The 23,492-nt window shown below is 45.7% G+C and overlaps 1 protein-coding gene across 5 annotated transcripts in view; it reads right to left on the bottom strand.

Annotated features, from left to right (window-relative positions):
- ADGRB3 (adhesion G protein-coupled receptor B3) overlaps positions 1-23,492 on the bottom strand; it is a 1,235,185-nt gene that overhangs the window by 503,145 nt on the left and 708,548 nt on the right. For all 5 annotated transcript variants that reach the window (XM_068281444.1, XM_068281441.1, XM_068281445.1 and 2 more), the window contains 2 exons: positions 19,947-20,093; positions 360-435 (listed from right to left, as the gene is read on the bottom strand). In XM_068281444.1, coding sequence (XP_068137545.1) covers positions 360-435; positions 19,947-20,093 — 223 coding nt within the window. The remainder of the gene's footprint in view (positions 1-359; positions 436-19,946; positions 20,094-23,492) is intronic.

The following is a 23,492-nucleotide window of genomic DNA, read 5'->3' as shown; positions in this document are numbered from 1 at the left end:
TACTGTAATGTGCATAAAATGATAACTTTTTATCTATGACTGCAGCTTGCTTGGTGAAGCTAGAAACAAGCAGATGAATCTACAGTACAGAACAACAGCTGCTTGCCACCCAGTGGCCATACACAGTATATTCATCTTACTAGAAACATTCCCTTCTGTATCTGACATACACTGTGTCTCAGTTGCTAAGGCAATGTGCAGCATTTATAGCACGGATTACACAAACCTGCAGTAAAGAAGCAATCACAGAACCAAATGGCATATACTGAAAACCATGCATGGCCATGATCATATAAGAAAAAAAAATGATAGAAATATTTCAGTTATATGAATAAGAAAGCGGTAGGCAAAATACTCACCGTAACGTAGGTAAAAATAATCCTAAATTTTTGTAGAACACAGCTCCTAGTACATATACTGTAGATTCTTCCAGGTCTGAAATAAATCAAAAACCATATTACAATATTAACCAGAGATTGAGCTGATTTGAAGCAAATCAAACTCACCTCAAATCAATTAAATGTTGTATGCATTGTATGATGTACAGGTAATAATGACAGCATGCAGAATCCCTCACCATTGCCTATAAAAGTATACTTGTAGAAACAGGAATCCACACTAATGTGATTTCTAATACATGCTTTTTTTATTGGCATGTAAAGGACTGTAGCAGCAGAGTAAAATAAAAGTCCTAGTTATAAGTACTGCATATACAGTACATACAATCAAAGTTGTCTTCTTGTACAGAAATGCACTGCAATGTTTATGTTGTTATGTATTGTTGTACATTGTACAAGTACAATGAAAGCAACAAAAAAACATTGTTTATAATATATGTCCAAGTTCATCAATGCCCAAAAGTAAATACGTTATCTAGATTTCATTATGCATAACGCATGACTTTGACTTAAAAACAAATTCAACCTACAAACAACCTCCTGGAATGGAACCTGTTTGTAAGTACAGGGCACGTGTGTGTGTGTGCGTGTGAGTGTTAGGGTTATGCAAAATGTATGCAACAACTTCTTATTTGTAGAACCCAAGAAATATAAAGATACATCGGGCAGCACGGTCGCGTAGTGGTTAACCCTCTCGCCTTGCAGAGCTGGGTCCCCAATTCAAATCCCAGTGAGGTCATCATCTGCAAGGAGTTTGTATGTTCTCCCCGTGTCTGTGTGGGGTTCCTCCAGGCACTCTGGGTTCCTCCCACATCCCAAAAACATACTGATAAGTTAATTGGCTACCCCCTAAATTGACCCTAGACTACAATTAACCTCCTTGGCGGTAATCCCGAGCTGAGCTCGGGGTATGCCGCCGGAGGTCGCCGCTCAGGCCCTGCTGGGCCGATTTGGATTCTGAAAAAAGCAGCACACGCAGCCGGCACTTTGCCAGCCGCGTGTGCTGCCCGATCGCCGCCGCTCCGCGGCGATCCGCCGCGTGCAGCGGCGAAAGAGGGTCCCCCCAGCCGCCCGAGCCCAGTGCAGCCGGAACAAACAGTTCCGGCCGGCGCTAGGGGCTGGATCGGGCGGCTCTGACGTCAGGACGTCGACTGACGTCCATGACGTCACTCCGCTCGTCGCCATGGCGACGAGGAAGCGAAACAAGATAGGCCGCTCATTGCGGCCTATCTTGTTACTTTCGATTGCCGGAGGCGATCGAAAGTACGCTTCCGGAGCGCCCTCTAGTGGGCTTTCATGCAGCCAACTTTCAGTTGGCTGCATGAAATAGTTTTTTTTTAATTTAAAAAAACCCCTCCCGCAGCCTCCCTGGCGATTTTAATAGAACGCCAGGGAGGTTAATACACCACACGATACACACATAGAAATAGGACTCTGGTAGGGATTCAATTGTGAGCTCCTTTGAGGGACAGTTAGTGACAAGACTATATACTCTGTACTGCGCTGCGGAAGATGCAAGTGCTATATAAATACTAAATAGTAATTAAGAAGGAAATAAGAATAGAAAATAACAGTGAGATTCAGTGAAGATTTCCAGCATAAATAGAAAATTGTATTGTTCCGCTTAGCTTTACTTTTGCTACAATTGTCATGATACGAAATGAACACATTATGTTAGGTTGAAAGAAGATCAGAAAGATTACTCAGTTATTCCATCCAATCAGGGCCCATTACCTTACAGCTAATCACAAAGCACAGCTACCAAGCTGTTATTGACTACTTTCTACTCATCCCTGAGGCTACATAGTGGTACACAGCTTATACAATTGACAGTTAAAATGTCAGGAAAGTGCTTGTCTATCACTGACCATTATGCTTTCATAACATTGCATAGGGAAGGGCTATTTATTTTCAAAATTGGCTTTCAAAGTTAATTGTCAACATTGTTCTGTTTCCAGGATAATCCAGAGTCATAGAGAAACAGGACATGGGCTCATTGACAACACAGTGGATGTTTGCCATGTTCATTGGGAAGGGACAACAAAATTGCATTGCAGACTGTGCCACCCAAATTGGATGCGGACATTACCTGAGCTGGCACAGCAATAGTCAGATAGTACGTTTGCTAAATTTTCTGCTTCTAACAGTTTATCACTTCCTAATCTCCTATGACCATAGAGGGCATGAAAGCAAAGAGGAAGCTTCCACTGTCTGTGTGACAGAGAAAAGCTTGTCTACTCTGGGCTGAGCAACATTCAATTGGGAAAAGTGTTATTTAGGGATGAATCCACCTTTTCACTGAGCAAATAATTGCACTGCATATATAATGAGGTATTCTGATGAGGCACTGAAGCCAGAGTGCATCAAAAGCACACTGATGTACCCAACATCTCTTATGTTGTCTTACATTTTTGAAAGAATAATGACTGCACAACAATACATTGGTGTGCTAATTGATACTAGTGCTGTTGATTTATTTCCAAATCACAACTTCATGTACCCCTCTCCAAATCTGTACTACTAAAATATAGTGTGGTTCAGGGCTCAATGCTATCTCCTTGGCTGTTCACAACATGCATACTACCATTTAGAAAAATCATCTAAAAACATGGTCTGATGTACAACTGCTATGTTGATAACACAGCTATATATATTCTACAAGCCTACTGGCATGACAGATCCTGCTCCCAAAATAAACTGAGCTACCTGAGTAAATTAACGACAACTGACAAACTAAATGCTGACAAAACGGACATTCTTGGCAATCAAAGGCCAGCACTTGACAGCAAAACAGTTCTAGGCTCAATCAGCACCACTGAGGGTAAGAGCTCACACCTAAATAGCTCTGACCTTCTGTGCAGTTTGGGGGTGCTAAATGATCTAAAATTAAGCTTTAGAAATCAAATATTGGCTGTTGTGAAATATTCCTACTTTCACCTCAGAAACATTAAAAAAGTTAAACACCACATACCCTCGGAGGATCGTCCCATCTTATTTTATACCTTAATTCTATCACAGCTGGACTATTATAATTCCCTCTATACAGGGATTACACATAGCAACATGTGCCACCTTCAGTTAGTATAGAATGTTGCTTTCAGGTTGTTGACAAGCTGACCAACTAACCCCAAAGTAACAATATAACACAATTCTTTACTCAATCTACTGGCTCCCCATAAAATGGAGAATCCTTTTAAAGATTGGCCTACTGACATTCAAATCCCTACAAAATTCAGGCCTTTGACCTTTCCCACAACTTTAAACCAACATGCTCTAATAACCTTGTCAACCACATGAGTCCAGGGGGTTAGTCAATCTTTAGAGCTAGAACGTCCTTCAGTTTAAATCCAGTCAGAAAGGCAATTTGTTTGGTCTAGCATTCATAGACATGTAACTTCTTCTGTGGCATAATAAACATTGCACCTAATGTCTGGTCTGAGACAAACCTATGTAATTTGAGTTCTATGGGAGAAAATGATTTTGTACTAAACTGACATTGCTATTTACCAGTAACAAAACATTGCGCAAGACTAATACATCTTAACAGGCCTGTCTAATCTTCTGATTTGAACTGAATCAAAGCATTGACAGAACTCAATGTGTAAATGTCAAAGAAACAACCTTGAAATAAAAAGAAGTTAAGAAGTTATATAAATGTTTTAAACTTTTAATTCATGGATGACTTTGTATCTATTCTGTTAAAGGAATACTATCGATTCACATATTTTTTTCAATTGACACAGGAATTGTTTGGGAAGTGCTGCTAAGTACTGGTGTATACATTTTAGTAGCAACCTCTTTGTTTACTGTTAGCAAAATACTTTCAAACTTTACTGACGCCAAAACTGACGGCAGACTGAGCCATGAGGAGAGGGGAAATTCCCCTTACACTTGATCAGTTAACTCTATGTGTAAGGGCCCGTTTCCACTATCGCGGTTTCCGCCGCGAATCCACAGCGTTTCCCCGCAGGCAAATCGCGTGGGGTAACTCTGCCATAGGGTATAACGGCACCGCCAGCAGAATCGCTTGCGGTAGCGATTCGGCCAGAATCCCCCACAGAATTTGCAGCGGAGGCTGCGAATCCCATAGCTGTGCATGGCACGGCTGATGGGATTCGCCTGCGATCCCGCCCACCCGCTCAGTGCCGGTGTGCGTCTGCGAGACGCACGCCGCACAAGTGGAAATGAGCCCTAACTCTGTGTGTGACAGAGAGAAAGCTCCCAACAGCTGCAGCTTCTGTGTCCTGTGTTTCTGACTGAAGTGTCTGAAGAGAGCAGAGGAAATGTAACTAATTGTCACAGCTTTTCATACTGTTTTTGCTTTCAGAGTTTGATATGTTTGATATTTGCTTTCTGTAGTCTGATATGCAACTCTGGCTGTGCATTGAAGCAGACACCACGGCCCATATGCAATTCACTTTTTTCACCTGAGTTTTCTCCTAGGTGATAATTTTAAACTTGTCAATAAATGTTTTTTTAAGCCACCAGAAAGCAAGAAAATACTCAAAATAATTTTGAGAATACTTTTTTACCTACTTTTTGGTACTTTTTTAGTTGAAAAGTGCTGGAAAGTTATTTTAAATCGATGATGAAAAATTATCTCCTAGGAGAAACTCAGGTGAAAAAGTGAATTGCATATGGCCCCACTTCTGCAATTGATTTGTCCCAATATAGCTAAATCCTACCCTCAATAAATTACAGCTTTTGCCTCTGATATTTAACATGAAAAGTAGGAAAATGTTTACACAGCTACTTAGACATTATTTGTACATTGTCATTTTAGAACACTTGGGTATTGATAATATTCCTTTAACTTTGTAAACCAACAACCAATTCATAAACCACTTAAAGAGAAACTCCAACCTAGAATTGAACTTTATCCCAATCAGTAGCTGATCCCCCCTTCTACATGAAAAATATGATGCTTTTCACAAACAGACCATCAGTGGGTGCTGTATGACTGATTTTGTGCTGAAACCCCTCCCACAAGAAGCTTTGAGTACCGCGGTACTCTGGGCAAACTGCCACAATGTATTAATGTTCACAGACAGGAATTAGCTGTTTACAGCTGTCTCTAACAGCCAAAACAGCTAGGAGCAGCTACATAACCTGCCTACAGTAAAACTGTCACCATGTAATAAATGTCAGAATGTAATTCGGGAAGAGGAAAGATTTTACAATGAGCAAACACTGACTAAATCATTTATACATAATTATTGTAAAAATTAAGCACTTTTTTTATTACATTATTTTCACTGGAGTTCCTCTTTAAAGGTAGGATCTAGTGATTAAAGGTAATGGCTATACAATCAAGTATTTAGTGTATGCGTGGCCCTGCTATTCATTATGCAGTTCTTGTTATTGAAATTACAAATATACTCATAAAAACCTATTGTAAAAATATTTTCTAATGAACATAAAAATGTTTTTTGAAATGCATGCTTTCATTTTTTAGGACAAAAAGTGATCATTCAGAATAGATTTAAAAATCTACATTCAGTATCTTGTAATTAGAGATGGGCCGAACGGTTCGCCAGCGAACGGTTCCACGCGAACTTCGGTGGTTCGCGTTCGCGTCCCGCTGGCGAACCTTTGCGGAAGTTCGGTTCGCCCCATAATGCACCTTGAGGGTCAACTTTGACCCTCTACATCACAGTCAGCAGGCCCAGTGTAGCCAATTAGGCTACACTAGCCCCTGGAGCCCCACCCCCCCTTATATAAGGCAGGCAGCGGCGGCCATTACGGTCACTCGTGTGCTGCCTGCGTTAGTGAGAGTAGGGCGAGCTGCTGCAGACTGTCTCTCAGGGAAAGATTAGTTAGGCTTAACTTGTTCCTGGCTGGCTGCATACCTGTTCTGTGAACCCACCACTGCATACCTGTACTGTGAACCCACCACTGCATACCTGTTCAGTGAACCTGCCACTGCATACCTGTTCTGTGAACCCATCACTGCATACCTGTTCAGTGAACCTGCCACTGCATACCTGTGCTGTGAACCCACCACTGCATACCTGTTCTGTGAACCCATCACTGCATACCTGTTCAGTGAACCTGCCACTGCATACCTGTGCTGTGAACCCACCACTGCATACCTGTTCTGTGAACCCATCACTGCATACCTGTTCAGTGAACCTGCCACTGCATACCTGTGCTGTGAACCCATCACTGCATACCTGTTCAGTGAACCTGCCACTGCATACCTGTGCTGTGAACCCACCACTGCATACCTGTTCTGTGAACCTATCACTGCATACCTGTTCAGTGAACCTGCCACTGCATACCTGTGCTGTGAACCCATCACTGCATACCTGTTCAGTGAACCTGCCACTGCATACCTGTGCTGTGAACCCACCACTGCATACCTGTTCTGTGAACCCATCACTGCATACCTGTTCAGTGAACCTGCCACTGCATACCTGTGCTGTGAACCCATCACTGCATACCTGTTCAGTGAACCTGCCACTGCATACCTGTGCTGTGAACCCATCACTGCATACCTGTTCAGTGAACCTGCCACTGCATACCTGTGCTGTGAACCCACCACTGCATACCTGTTCTGTGAACCCGCCACTGTATACCTGTTCTGTTCAGTGAACCCGCCACTGTATACCTGTTCAGTGAACCCGCTACTGCATACCTGTTTTGTTCAGTGAACCCGCCACTGTATACCTGTACTGTTTAGTGAACCCGCCACTGCATACCTGTTCAGTGAACCCGCCACTGCATACCTGTTGTGTTCAGTGAACCCGCCACTGTATACCTGTTCTGTTCAGTGAACCCACCACTGTATACCTGTTCAGTGAACCCGCCACTGCATACCTGTTCTGTTCAGTGAACCCGCCACTGTATACCTGTTCAGTGAACCCGCCACTGCATACCTGTTGTGTTCAGTGAACCCGCCACTGTATACCTGTACTGTTCAGTGAACCCGCCACTGCATACCTGTTCAGTGAACCCGCCACTGCATACCTGTTGTGTTCAGTGAACCCGCCACTGTATACCTGTTCTGTTCAGTGAACCCGCCACTGTATACCTGTTCAGTGAACCCGCCACTGCATACCTGTTGTGTTCAGTGAACCCGCCACTGTATACCTGTTCTGTTCAGTGAACCCACCACTGTATACCTGTTCAGTGAACCCGCCACTGCATACCTGTTGTGTTCAGTGAACCCGCCACTGTATACCTGTACTGTTCAGTGAACCCGCCACTGCATACCTGTTGTGTTCAGTGAACCCGCCACTGCATACCTGTTGTGTTCAGTGAACCCACCACTGCATACCTGTTGTGTCCAGTGAACCCGCCACTGCATACCTGTTGTGTTCAGTGAACCCACCGCATCAGTGCGCATACCTGTGCAGTTAAGTGAACCCACCTACCTACGTGAGTGCACGCAGTGTGATATACCACTCCGTGCATACCCGATATGGACAAAACAGGTAGAGGAAGAGGTAGTGCCAGAGCCAGAGGAAGGCCACCCGGCAGGTCTGCGCGAGGTCGTGTAAATGTAATTTCGTGTGGACCTGGCCCACAGTACAGTGCTCGGAAGAAGGCACGTCCCATCACCTCCCAAGATTTTCAGGACGTGGTTGAGTATTTAGCGACACAGAACACCTCATCTTGCTCAGCCACCAGCGCTACTACTAGCACCACTTCCGCTGCATTTGACACTTCGCAAGAATTATTTAGTGTTGAAATCACTGATGCACAGCCATTGTTGTTACAGCCAGATGAATTTTCACCAGCTCATATATTTGAGTTACCCGGCAACACTATGGATGTAACGTGTAAGGAGGATGAAGGACCTACTGATGGTGCATGTTTGGATTTGTCTGAGGCAAGCGAAGCTGGGCAGGATGATTACGATGATGACGATGATAGGGATCCTCTGTATGTTCCCAATAGAGGAGATGAAGAGGGGGACAGTTCAGAGGGGGAGTCAGAGAGTAGTAGGAGGAGAGAAGTTGCTGAAAGAAGCTGGGGCAGCTCTTCGTCAGAAACAGCTGGTGGCAGTGTCCGGCACCATGTATCGCCACCTATGTACAGCCAGCCAACTTGCCCTTCAGCATCAGCTGCTGAGGTCCCCATAGTGCCCACATCCCAGGGTGGCTCAGCGGCGTGGAAATTTTTTAATGTGTGTGCCTCAGATCGGACCAAAGCCATCTGTTCGCTCTGCCAACAAAAATTGAGCCGTGGAAAGGCCAACACTCACGTAGGGACAAGTGCCTTACGAAGGCACCTGGAGAAAAGGCACAAACAGCAATGGGATGGCCACCTGAGCAAAAGCAGCAGCAGCACACAAAAGAAAAGTCACCCTCCTTCTCCTCTTCCTCCTTCAGGTGCATCATCTGCTTCTGCCGCTTTCTCCCTTGCACCTTCACAGGCACCCTCCTCCACTCCGCCTCTGCCCTTGAGCGGTTCCTGCTCCTCTGCCCACAGCAGCAGTCAGTTGTCCGTGAAGGAAATGTTTGAGCGGAAGAAGCCAATTTCGGCCAGTCACCCCCTTGCCCGGCGTCTGACAGCTGGCGTGGCGGAACTGTTAGCTCGGCAGCTGTTACCATACCAGCTGGTGGACTCTGAGGCCTTCCGTAAATTTGTGGCCATCGGAACACCGCAGTGGAAGATGCCAGGCCGCACTTATTTTTCGAGAAAGGCCATACCCCAACTGCACCGTGAAGTTGAGAGGCAAGTGGTGTCATCTCTTGCAAAGAGCGTTGGGTCAAGGGTACACCTGACCACGGATGCCTGGTCTGCCAAGCACGGGCAGGGCCGCTACATTACGTACACAGCCCATTGGGTGAACCTGGTGGTGAACGATGGCAAGCAGGGCGCAGTGGACCAAATTGTGACACCTCCACGGCTTGCAGGCAGGCCTCCTGCCACCTCCTCTCCTCCTGCTACATGCTCTTCGCTGTCCTCCTCCTCCTTGGCTGAGTGGCAGTTCTCCTCTCCAGCTACACAGCCCCAGCTCCGCAGGGCCTATGCTGCATGCCAGGTACGACGCTGTCACGCCATCTTAGACATGTCTTGTCTCAAAGCGGAGAGTCACACTGGAGCAGCTCTCCTGGCTGCTCTTAAGAAACAGGTGGATGAGTGGCTGACCCCGCACCACCTGGAGATAGGCAACGTGGTGTGCGACAACGGCAGCAATCTGCTTGCCGCTTTGCATATGGGGAAGCTGACACACATACCCTGCATGGCACATGTCATGAATCTAGTTGTTCAAAGATTTGTGGCAAAGTACCCTGGCTTAGCGGATGTCCTGAAGCAGACCAGGAAGTTCTGTGGGCATTTGAGGCGGTCTTACACAGCCATGGCACGATTTGCAGAAATTCAGCGGAAAAACAACATGCCGGTGAGACGCCTCATTTGCGATAGCCCGACTCGCTGGAATTCGACCCTGCTCATGTTCTCCCGCCTGCTAGAACAGAAGAAAGCCGTCACCCACTACCTCTACAACTACAGTAGAATGAAACAGTTTGGGAAGATGGGGATGTTCTGGCCCGACAACTGGACACTGATGAAAAATGCATGCAGGCTCATGCGGCCGTTTGAGGAGGTGACCAAACTGGTGAGCCGCAGTGAGGGCACCATCAGCGACTTAATTCCCTACGCTTACTTCTTGGAGCGTGCTGTGCGTAGAGTGGCGGATGAAGCTGTGAATGAGCGTGACCAGGAACCTTTACGGCAGGAACAGGCATGGGACCAATTTTCATCAGACCCAGCTGTTTCCTCAACACCTGCGGCAGCACAGAGGGGGGAGGAGGAGGAAGAAGAGAAGTCGTGTGCAGAAGACGAGCCAGACTCAGAGGATGATGAGCAAGGTGTTTCTTTGGGGGAGGGGGAGGAGGGGGAGGAGGGGACGGCGGCAGGAGAACACCCGCAGCAGGCGTCGCAGGGGGCTTGTGCTGCTCAACCTTCCCGTGGTATTGTTCGCGGCTGGGGGGAGGAGGTTGACTTACGTGACGTCACTGAGGAAGAGCAAGAGGAGATGGAGGGTACTGGATCCGACTTTGTGCAGATGTCGTCTTTTATGCTGTCCTGCCTGTTGAGGGACCCCCGTATAAAAAACCTCAAGGGGAATGAGCTGTACTGGGTGGCCACACTACTAGACCCTCGGTACAGGCACAAAGTGGCGGACCTGTTACCAACTCACCGGAAGGTGGAAAGGATGCAGCACATGCAGAACCAGCTGTCAACTATGCTTTACAATGCCTTTAACCTCTTGAGGACTGCAGGGCTAAACCCCCCTAGTGACCAGGCAATTTTTAGTTTAAAAGGCCACTGCAGCTTTAAGGCCAAGCTGCAGGGCCGCACAACATAGCACACGAGTGATTCCCCCCCCCTTTTCTCCCCACCAACAGAGCTCTCTGTTGGTGGGGTCTGATCGCTCCCCCCATGTTTATTTTTTTTTTAATCAATATTTATGTTTGTGTTTTTTTTTTTAAAACACTGCTCCTTTAAACCCCTTCCCTCCCTCGCTCCCTCCCTCCCCACAGCCGGCCAATTACGGCGATCGGCTGTCATAGGCTTCTGCCTATGAGAGCCGATCGCTCTCTTGTCCCCCAGGGGGACAGCCGTGTCACACGGCTGTCCCCAGTGCAGCGCTGCTGCTGATCGCAGCGCTGCAGAGAGTAAATAGACGGCGATCACGCCGTCTAACAGTCTCCCGAGCGGCAATAGCCGCTCGGAGACTGAAGGCGGGGCGGAGCTCCGCCCCCCAAGCAGGAGATGCGCGCGCAGCCTGCGCGCGATCTCCTGCAAAACAGAGCCCCAGGACTTTACGCCAATTGGCGTTAGGCGGTCCTGGGGCTGCCGCCACGGCCACGCCTACTGGCGTGACGCGGTCGGCAAGAGGTTAAGGGTGATGTGACAGCACAACGCCAGCAAGGTACCACTGCCACTAATCCTCCTCCCGTGTCCACGCAGTCAAAGACAGGACGCTCCAGCGATCTCATGGTGATGTCGGACATGCGGACATTCTTTAGTTCAACGCCTCGCCGTAGCCCTTCCGGATCCACCCTCCACCAACGCCTGGAACGGCAGGTAGCCGACTACCTGGCCTTAAGTGTGGATGTAGACACTGCTGTGAACAGCGATGAGGAACCCTTGAACTACTGGGTGCGCAGGCTTGACCTGTGGCCACAGCTGTCCCAATTTGCCATCCAACTTCTCTCCTGCCCTGCCGCAAGCGTCCTGTCAGAAAGGACCTTCAGCGCAGCTGGAGGCATTGTCACAGAGAAGAGAAGTCGCCTAAATCACAAAAGTGTTAAGTACCTCACCTTTATCAAAATGAATGAGGCATGGATCCTGGAGGGCTGCTGCCCGCCCCAAGACTAAGTCAGTCCCCGCACACACAGCATCTCTGCCTGCACGCCGTGTGACTGGCTGCCTGGCCTGCCCCAAGAAGACTAAGTCGCTCCCAGTCCCTCCACACAGCATGTCTGCCTGCAGGCCGCTTGACTACCTTCTCCGCCACCACCAACAGGGTCCGGGACTCCAGGCGGATTGCTGAATTTTTTAGGCCGCTGCTAGCAGCGGCCGTTGTAATATTTTTTCTGGTGCGTGTACATGACTGCCTAATTTTTCTGGCTGCACTGCGGGCAGCTGCAACAACAAAAGAAAAGGCATGTACATGCGCCCATTCCCCTTCGTGATCATTACCTTGCCGTGGTGAAGGGGCTTGCGTATCACAATGAAGCAATGACCGGCGCCTAGATGAGTGTCTCGGGGGGCACACAAAAGATAATAAGGTCGTTGCTTCATTGTGGTCAGACCAAATTTGATCAGCTGGACAGTCACTGTTCTGTCATTCAGCTACATCAGCCAGGCGACCATATGGGCTGTAAAGCCACCAAAACCTGCACTCTCGCCATGGTGCGCACCAGTCCAGCACGCCATCACTACACAAACAGCTGTTTGCGGTGCGTTACACGGTGAGTTTGGTGTGTCAGTGTGAAGCAGTACCTTAATTACACTACCTGATTGATGTATACACATGCAAGATGTTTTAAAGCACTTTAGGCCTGTCATTTAGCATTCAATGTGATTTCTACCCTTAAAACGCTGCTTTGCGTCAAATCCAGACTTTTCCCCGGGACTTTTGGCATGTATCCCACTCCGCCATGCCCCCCTCTAGGTGTTAGACCCCTTGAAACATCTTTTCCATCAGTTTTGTGGCCAGCATAATTATTTTTTTTTTCAAAGTTCGCATCCCCATTGAAGTCTATTGCGGTTCGCGAACTTTAACGCGAACCGAACGTTACGCGAAAGTTCGCGAACCCGGTTCGTGAACCTAAAATCGGAGGTTCGGCCCATCTCTAGTAATTAGGTGTGTAATTTAAATAATTATTATTATTGCTGCAACAATCATTAATGCAGATGAAGAGTTGAAATATCTAAGTGGATGGTCCTTATTAACCTGCTGGGCGGTCTGGACGAGCTCAGCTCGTCCAGTACCGCCGGAGCCTGCCGCTCAGGCCCTGCTGGGCCGATTTGGCTCAAATAAAGTGCAGCACACGCAGCCGGCACTTTGCCAGCCGCGTGTGCTGCCTGATCGCCGCCGCTCTGCGGCGATCCGCCGCGAGCAGCGGCGAAAGAGGGTCCCCCCAGCCGCCTGAGCCCAGCGTAGCCGGAACAAAAAGTTCCGGCCAGCGCTAAGGGCTGGATCGGAGGCGGCTGACGTCAGGACGTCGGCTGACGTCGATGACGTCACTCCGCTCGTCGCTATGGCGACGATATAAGCAAAACAAGGAAGGCCGCTCATTGCGGCCTTCCTTGTTTATTCTGGGCGCCGGAGGCGATCGGAAGAACGCCTCCGGAGCGCCCTCTAGTGGGCTTTCATGCAGCCAACTTTCAGTTGGCTGCATGAAATAGTTTTTTTTTATTAAAAAAAAACCCTCCCGCAGCCTGCCTGGCGATCTTAATAGAACGCCAGGCAGGTTAAACCACATTTATTGTCAGAGAATAAATGTCAAAGTTTTGGCCCATTAAGGACCAGGGGATTTTCCAGTGATCGGTGCTGCGTGGGCTCTACAGCCCGCAGCACCGATTAGGTATGTGCCAGGGCGATCAGACTTCCCCCCTTTTTTCCCCACTAGGGGGATGTCCTGCTGGGGGGTCTGATCGCCGCCGGCTATTATTGATTTGCGGTGGGGCTGCTCAAAGCCCCCCTCCGCAGCGTTTTCTGCCCTCACCTCCATTCCCTCCCTCTCCCCTCCCCTCTGAGCGGCGCAGGATGGATATCCATCCTGCGCCGGATAGGATAGGCTTCAGCCTATCAAATGACGGCGATCCCCGGCCAATCAGAGGCCAGGGATCGCCGATCTCCGTCACGGCGCTGCTGCGTAGCAGCGCCGTATCGATGTAAACAGCAGGGATTTCTTCCCCGCGTGTTTACATTATGCGTGCGAGCCCCCCTTAAGGACCAGGCACTTTTTTTCCATTCAGACCACTGCAGCTTTCACGGTTTAATGCTCGCTCATACAACCTACCACCTAAATGAATTTTGGCTCCTTTTCTTGTCACTAATAAAGCTTTCTTTTGGTGCTATTTGATTGCTGCTGCGATTTTTACTTTTTATTATATTCATCAAAAAAGACATGAATTTTGGCAAAAAAATGATTTTTTTAACTTTCTGTGCTGACATTTTTCAAATAAAGTAAAATTTCTGTATACATGCAGCGCGAAAAATGTGGACAAACATGTTTTTGATAAAAAAAAAAACATTCAGTGTATATTTATTGGTTTGGGTAAAAGTTATAGCGTTTACAATCTATGGTGCAAAAAGTGAATTTTCCCATTTTCAAGCATCTATGACTTTTCTTACCCCCTGTCATGTTTCATGAGGGGCTAGAATTCCAGGATAGTATAAATACCCCCCAAATGACCCCATTTTGGAAAGAAGACATCCCAAAGTATTCACTGAGAGGCATAGTGAGTTCATAGAAGATATTATTTTTTGTCACAAATAAGCGAAAAATGACACTTTGTGACAAAAAAAAAAGTTTCCATTTCTTCTAACTTGCGACAAAAAAAAAATGAAATCTGCCACGGACTCACCATGCCCCTCTCTGAATACCTTCAAGTGTCTACTTTCCAAAATAGGGTCATTTGTGGGGTGTGTTTACTGTCCTCGCATTTTGGGGGTGCTAATTTGTAAGCACCCCTGTAAAGCCTAAAGGTGCTCATTGGACTTTGGGCCCCTTAGCGCAGTTAGGCTGCAAAAAAGTGCCACACATGTGGTATTGCCGTACTCAGTAGAAGTAGTATAATGTGTTTTGGGGTGTATTTTTACACATACCGATGCTGGGTGGGAGAAATATCTCTGTAAATGACAATTTTTTAATTTTTTTTTACACACAATTGTCCATTTACAGAGATCTTTCTCCCACTCAACATGGGTATGTGTAAACATACACCCCAAAACACATTATACTACTTCTCCTGAGTACAGCGATACCACATGTGTGGCACTTTTTTGCACCCTAACTGCGCTAAGGGGCCCAAAGTCCAATGAGTACCTTTAGGATTTCACAGGTCATTTTGAGAAATTTTGTTTCAAGACTACTCCTCACGGTTTAGGGCCCCTAAAATGCCAGGACAGTATAGGAACCCCACAAATGACCGCATTTTAGAAAGAAGACACCCCAAGGTATTCCGTTAGTAGTACGGTGAGTTCATAGAAGATTTTATTTTTGTCACAAGTTAGCGGAAAATGACACTTTGTGAAAAAACCCAATATAAATCAATTTCCGCTAACTTGTGACAAAAAATAAAATCTTCTATGAACTCACCGTACTACTAACAGAATACCTTGGGGTGTCTTCTTACTAAAATGGAGTCATTTTTGGGGTTCCTATACTGTCCTGGCATTTTAGGGGCCCTAAACCGTGAGGAGTAGTCTTGAAACAAAATTTCTCAAAATGACCTGTGAAATCCTAAAGGTACTCATTGGACTTTGGGCCCCTTAGCGCAGTTAGGCTGCAAAAAAGTGCCAAACATGTGGTATCGCCGTACTCGGGAGAAGTAGTACAATGTGTTTTGGGGTGTATTTTTACACATACCCATGCTGGGTGGGAGAAATAACTCTGTAAATGCACAATTGTGTGTAAAAAAAATCAAAAGATTGCCATTTACAGAGGTATTTCTCCCACCCAGCATGGGTATGTGTATAAATACACCCCAAAACACATTATACTACTTCTCCCGAGTATGGTGATACCACATGTGTGGCACTTTTTTGCACCCTGACTGCGCTAAGGGGCCCAAAGTCCAATGAGTACCTTTAGGATTTCACAGGTCATTTTTGTTTCAAGACTACTCCTCACGGTTTAGGGCCCCTAAAATGCCAGGGCAGTATAGGAACCCCACTAATGACCCCATTTTAGAAAGAAGACACCCCAAGGTATTCCATTAGGAGTATGGTGAGTTCATAGAAGTTTTTATTTTTTTGTCACAAGTTAGTGGAAATTGATTTTAATTGTTTTTTTTTTCACAAAGTGTCATTTTCCGCTAACTTGTGACAAAAAATAAAATCTTCTATGGACTCACCTAACGGAATACCTTTGGGTGTCTTCTTTCTAGAATGGGGTCATTTGTGGGGTTCCTATACTGCCCTGGCATTTTAGGGGCCCTAAACCGTGAGGAGTAATCTTGAAACCAAATGTCGCAAAATGACCTGTGAAATCCTAAAGGTACTCATTGGACTTTGGGCCCCTTAGCGTACTTAGGGTGTAAAAAAGTGCCACACATGTGGTACCACCGTACTCAGGAGAAGTAGTATAATGTGTTTTGGGGTGTATTTTTACACATACCCATGCTGGGTGGGAAAAATATCTCTGCAAATGACAATTGTTTGATTTTTTTTACACACAATTGTCCATTTACAGAGAGATTTCTCCCACCCAGCATGGGTATGTGTAAAAATACACCCCAAAACACATTATACTACTTCTCCTGAGTACGGCGGTACCACATGTGTGACACTTTTTTGCAGCCTAGGTGCGCTAAGGGGCCTAACGTCCTATTCACAGGTCATTTTGAGGCATTTGTTTTCTAGACTACTCCTCACGGTTTAGGGCCCCTAAAATGCCAGGGCAGTATAGGAACTCCACAAGTGACCCCATTTTAGAAAGAAGACACGCCAAGGTATTCCGTTAGGTATATGGCGATTTCATAGAAGATTTTATTTTTTGTCACAAGTTAGTGAAAAATGACACTTTGTGAAAAAAACCAATAAAAATCAATTTCCGCTAACTTTTGACAAAAAATAAAATCTTCTATGAACTCGTCATACACCTAACAGAATACATTGGGGTGTCTTTTTTCTAAAATGGGGTCACTTGTGGGGTTTCTATACCGCCCTGGCATTTTCTAGGCCCAAAACCGTGAGTAGTCTGGAAACCAAATGTCTCAAAATGACTGTTTAGGGGTATAAGCATCTGCAAATTTTGATGACAGGTGGTGTATGAGGGGGCGAATTTTGTGGAACCAGTCATAAGCAGGGTGGCCTTTTAGATGACAGGTTGTATTGGGCCTGATCTGATGGATAGGAGTGCTGACAGGAGGCGATTGATGGGGTGTCTCAGGGGGTGGTTAGAGGGGAAAATAGATGCAATCAATGCACTGGGGAGGTGATCGGAAGGGGGTCTGAGGGGGATCTGAGGGTTTGGCCGAGTGATCAGGAGCCCACTTGGGGCAAATGAGGGCCTGATCTGATGGGTAGGTGTGCTAGGGGGTGACAGGAGGTGATTGATGGGTGTCTCAAGGTGTGATTAGAGGGGGGAATAGATGCAAGCAATGCACTGGCGAGGTGATCAGGGCTGGGTTCTGAGGGTGTGGGCGGGTGATTGAGTGACCTAGGGGCAGATATGGGTCTAATCTTATGGATAGCAGTGACAGGGGGTGATTGATGGGTAATTAGTGGGTGTTTGGAGGAGAGAACAGATGTAAACAATGAACTTGGGAGGTTATCTGACGTCGGATCTGCGGGCGATCTATTGGTGTGGGTGGGTGATCAGATTGCCCGCAAGGGGCAGGTTAGGGGCTGATTGATGGGTGGCAGTGCCAGGGGGTGATTGATGGGTGGCAGTGACAGGGGGTGATTGATGGGTGATTGACAGGTGATCAGTGGGTTATTACAGGGAAGAACAGATGTAACTAATGCACTGGCAAATTGATAAGGGGGGGTCTGAGGGCAATCTGAGCGTGTAGGTGGGTGATTGGGTGCCCACAAGGGGCAGATTAGGGTCTGATCTGATGGGTAACAGTGACAGGTTGTGACAGGTGGTGATAGGGGGTGATTTATGGGTAATTAGTGGGTGTTTAGGGTAGAGAACAGATGTAAACACTGCACTTGGGAGGTGATCTGACGTCGGATCTGCGGGCGATCTATTGGTGTGGGTGGGTGATCAGATTGCCCGCAAGGGGCAGGTTAGGGGCTGATTGATGGGTGGCAGTGACAGGGGGTGATTGATGGGTGATTGATGAATGATTGACAGGTGATTGACAGGTGATCAGGGGGATAGAGGTATACAGTACACAAGGGGGGGGGGGGTCTGGGGAGAATCTGTGGAGTGGGGGGGGGGGGTGATCAGGAGTCCCCAGGGGGCAGTGTAGGGTTAAAAAAATAGCGTTGACAGATAGTGACAGGGAGTGATTGATGGGTGATTAGGGGGGTGATTGGGTGTAAACTGTGGTCTGGGGGGTGGGCAGGGGGGGTCTGAGGGGTGCTGTGGGCGATCAGGGGGCAGGGGGGGGGGAGATCAGTGTGCTTGGGTGCAGACTAGTGTGGCTGCAGCCTGCCCTGGTGGTCCCTCGGACACTGGGACCACCAGGGCAGGAGGCAGCCTGTATAATACACTTTGTAAACATTACAAAGTGTATTATACACTTTGTATGCGGCGATCGTCGGGTTAACATCCCGCCGGCGCTTCCGTATGGCCGGCAGGATGATGCGGCGGGTGAGCGGAGACAGGCGCCGGCGGAGGATCGCGTCACGGATGATGCGATCGCTCCACCCATGCCCTTACAAGGACCGCCGCCTCTGTGGGTGAGCTGGTCCTTGCGGGCTCCACTTCCCGGCCGCCCCTGTGCGTTAGGCGGTCGGGAAGTGGTTAACTAAGGACACTACTGCTGTAAAGGGTGGATCAGATGTGTCCTAAAATGACACACACACACACACACACACACACACACACACACACACACACACACACACACACACACACACACACACACTTCTGAAAGGTGGATACATTAATGAGGACACAGTAGCAGATGGATAGCAGACTGGTTAAGGGTGTTTCCTTTCACCGGTGTTTGAATCCAGGCTGAAGCCAGTATGTAAAACAACTGGGAGGGAGAAGGTGCTGCAAAAATAGGTGGTAGTGGATGAACTATATATCTATATTAAGTGTCTTTATGCTGTAGACAGTAAGTTAGGAGTGCCTAAAAAGGAAGGAAAATAGCGGCTACAAGGTGCCAGACCAGAAGTTTGGGCACAATATTATTTTCCTGTCATAAAACACTATTTTTTTCCATTTTAAAATAGTATGTGCTACAAAACATGGCTTATTTTTACCCATTTTAAACGAATGTCCACTTCAAGAACATGGTTAAAGTTATGCATCGTTGGGGGGTTAAGGTTAGGTATCAGGAGGGGGTTTCAAGGTTAAGTGTCAGGAACAGGGTATTAAGTTTAGCTGCTGGGGGGGGGGGTGATTAAGGTTAGGTTGTCGATGGTTAAGGTTAGACATTGAGGAAGGATGATAAAATTAAGTGGGTGGAGTTGGTTAAGGTTAGGCATCAAGTTCTAACAGTTAAAGTGTAACTGTCAGGCATACAATCAAAAATCAATTCTTTATTTTTATCTGATAAACAAGTAATAAGGATGCTAACCTGGCAATCCAAAAGTTAAAATCACTATTACTTTTCTTGTTGATGAATGATCATTCCCCAGTTTACCTGACTCTTATTTGGTACACACAAAATTTGGTACACAAAAAGGAAGTTGCAGGGTATGCTGTGTTGTCCTTTTTTGCTTCTCTAGTAGAGAAGTAGAAGTAGAGAAGCAAAGGATGACAACCCAGCATGCCCTGCACTATGGGTGCTTTGTGACAATCTCAAAGTGCCCTCAATTTAGCAAATTGTGGTAGTACTGCAATTTAACCACAATTTTGGGAGCATTTGCAGTTTTGCTCCAGGATTGCTCCCAAAATGCTGCAAGCAAGCAACGCTGCTGGTGGGACCACCTCCATAGTGATCCACTGGAGTAGCACTTTGCTGATCACTGGTGATCAACAAAATCAGCCAAAGCGCTTCTATTTGGGGTCAGCTCTAAGACTGATCATCTGGATGTTTTGTTCTTCTGCACCATGGACCACAGGCCCTTCTGTGTTCACACAGGTTCACGGTAGCAGTTATTGAAATATGATTCCTCCTGTTTATAAATTGGTTCCAAATGTCTCATTTAGAAAACACTGTCCTAGACTTGTGTTGGTTTATGATCCTCAAAATTTCTTAAAAATGAAATGCATAAATGAATCATACCTGTTGGCATAGGGGTAAAGATGCTTTTTGGTATCACCACCTTGTCTTCAGAATTCCTTGCCCAATCCACCATTCCTTTCCTGCCTCGCATAGGGAAGGTGATATCTGTTAACACGGAAGATGCTGGTAGCTTTTGAATACTGGCCACTGACAAGAAAAAAACAAAAGTATAAGTTTAACAAAAACAAACAAAACATGATTTAATCTTGTCATCAATTCCATTATTTCAAAAAAATGAACATTTTTATTTTGTTAAAAATTAAGAGTACTTCAAGTTGCTTGTGAATTACATTAAAGGACCACTAGCACAACAAATTGTAAAAATTAAAATGTGTATGTATTTATGCATATGTATTTGTATAAAATGTACATTTGTTCTAAAGTCAAATGCACTATAAATAACTGTTTTCCTTTCTCACTGTCATCTACAGTAGGAACTAAAAGTTCTGAGAGAATTTTGGGCTAGTCCTTCTCCTCATAAAGGATTCTCAGGCATTTCTTTATTTACAAAAGCACTTATTGAACAGCAGTTGCTCAGTCCAACTGCTAAAATAGTGTGCAAGCGTGTAGGGAGGCCTGCTGGTTTTCAGATATAGATCCTGAACATAAAGGGGTTTTGTAAAGAATAATGCAAATACTGAAAATCCTCTGTGAGGCAATGGATTAGTCCAAAACTTGTCAGATGTTCTGTACCTACTGTAAGCAACAGCAACATAGAGAAAATTAATTTATGGTGCATTTTACTCTGGGAGAAGTGTAATTCTTGTAAATTTGTATTCTAAATATGACAATTCTTTCTGATGGTGGTCTTTTGATGGTTTTTAAACAGCCCGATTTGTGAGTGCAAATTGTATTGCATAAAACTGTGTGTACAAAGGATTGGTCTGTAACATCAGTCAACAGAAAAATGATCTGGTCACTCCTGAACACCAATGAATGAATAGGTATAGAAAACACATGTACACACACACACACACACACACACACACACCGCATCACTGTAACTTCACATTGTAAGGAAGCAGCTGATCTTAGGACTTCGGTTCCCTTGGGGATTTCTACTAGAACATAATTCCAAAAATAGCTTTAAGTGCATACTACATTGAACGATAGCTAACAAGAACACTAATAAATTATAGGTAGCATATTTGTATACACACACGCACACACTATTCTGTATAAGGCTGTATTCAGAATCCTTAGGAGTCTACGTGGTGTGCTGAATCAGATCATAAGAAAGGATTAAATGCTCTGGGCACATCAGCAGCATACATCTTCTGCTTTCTTGGAACGTTTATATACCATTTCAAAGAAATACAAACACAGTATAAATATTTAATACTTCCCGAGGTAATTTTTCTTTTGTTTTTCTCTGTATATCTCAGACTTATATGTAAGAGTCATATATGTTTGTTTGAAGCAGTTAACCATGACAATATGATGCTTACGGTTATATGGGGGAAAAAAGGAAGAATTTAGCAGCATAATTCCGTTGGACCCAAATTTGAAATAATACGCATTGACATTACAAGGAAGACATTCAGTAACTACAACTGAAAACAAAACTGCTAGAATCTGACTAATGAAGCCCTGACAAAGGTTGAGAAGTCCTTAACATAGTTATTGCAGATAGAGATTTTCATACCTATGCTCAGGACAAAAGGGCACCCTGCTTTATACTATGCTTAGCTCTCTCTCTTGTCCTAGTTTCTCCCAGACAACCAACAATTTTCACACTAGAGACTTTTCATTTGCAATTCTTATATTTTTTTTATTTTACATGTAGGATGTCCAAAAAATGTATTGCAAGGTAAATGCAGAATCAGCATTATGATAAAGCTATTGAGGTAGATGCCTGAGGCCGTAAGGGAAAAAGAGGATTTATAATATGTCAAACAATATTAGAAGATTTTATAGTTTCCTTTATCCATACTTGAGCCTGATAAAACTATCCAAGTCCTATAACACTACACCCCCCCCCCCCCCCTTTCCTTTTTTTAAATGATCTTTATTTTACAGATTTTTTTAATCAAACAAAATATCCCTAACACATACACATATTAACACAAATATATCCTTAAAGGGATACTGTAGGGGGGTCAGGGGAAAATTAGTTGAACTTACATGGGGCTTCTAATGGTCCCCCGCAGACATCCTGTGTTGGCGCAGCCACTCACCGATGCTCCGGCCCCGCCTCCGGTTCACTTCTGGAATTTCAGACTTTAAAGTCAGAAAACCACTGCGCCTGCGTTGCCGTGTCCTCGATCCCGCTGATGTCATCAAGAGCGCACAGCGCAGGCCCAGTATGGTCTGTGTCTGCGCAGTACACTCCTGAAGACATCAGCGGGAGCGAGGACACGGGCGTGGAGGCGCAGTGGTTTTCTGACTTTAAAGTCAGAAATTCCTGAAGTGAACTGGAGGCGGGGCCGGAGCATCGGTGAGTGGCTGCGCCAACACAGGATGTCTGCGGGGGACCATTAGAAGCCCCGGGTAAGTTCAGCTCATTTTCCCCCGACCCCTCTACAGTATCCCTTTAAATCCATAGGACTTTCTCACCAATAATGTTGGTGCTCACATAAGACACATTCCCATTATAGCCTATTCATCTCTATTAACCCATTTTATAAAAGAGTCCAACCTTTCTCTGCCTGCCCCTCTTCGATTCTCAGAGTCTTTGCCACACACCACAATAGGGGTGCAATAACGACCTCCCCCACTCAATCCTTCTGCTTTTTCTCATACCCCTCCAACCCTTTGTATAGAACTATTGTGTCTTTCAGCTCTCCTTGAGAATTGTCCCACTAATCTCCCATTTGCCACCATAAAATACCCCCCTCCCTTCCTTCTCCCCTCCCCCTCACACACTGTCCTTTCACACTCTTCCATTCTTCCTGATCCCTTCCCTCCCCCTCCCCTCTATCCCTGTGTGGTCCAACTCCTTTCTTTTATTCAGCTTTCAAATGTCTTATTGTAAACAGTATTTCCCTCCATCTATCGGCAAATATACGGTAGCCACTGTTTCAGCACCCTTTGTTCTTCAACACCAAGGACTTGATCCACAAAGCCGTGATAACTGTTATCACGCCTGTGAAAAAAAATTGCGTACGTGCGTTAACACGAATTTTCATGCGTTAACGCGAAGCACTTTTCATAGCGTGATAACAGTTATCACTGCTTTGTGAATCAAGCCCCAAATGTCTACACCTATTAAAAGAAAACAAAAACTAAAAACTTAATAAAAAGGCAAAACTGTGTTAGGAATAGAACTTTTCTGACTAGTCATGAAATCAAATTAACATACATCAAACAATATTAAAGCTAATTTGATTTAACTTTGACACCCTCATTGGCCCTGTTACTCATTGGCACTTGCTTACTTGCTTTACAAGTAACTTAGGTTTCAAAATAATCACTTATTGTGTGCAGCTAACAACTGTTCCTGTCTTGAGGAACATCAGGAACACCGAACCAGTTACAACTAATTTACTTAACTAACCACAATTTACTGCTTGAATAGTATGCGAGAGGAAAAGCAGGATCTTTCAG

This window comes from Hyperolius riggenbachi, chromosome 4 (genome assembly GCF_040937935.1).
Source record: "Hyperolius riggenbachi isolate aHypRig1 chromosome 4, aHypRig1.pri, whole genome shotgun sequence".
In the NCBI taxonomy this organism is placed as follows: domain Eukaryota; kingdom Metazoa; phylum Chordata; class Amphibia; order Anura; family Hyperoliidae; genus Hyperolius; species Hyperolius riggenbachi.
Note: the sequence above shows the minus strand (reverse complement) of the source record. Positions and strands in the feature narration are given on the sequence as shown.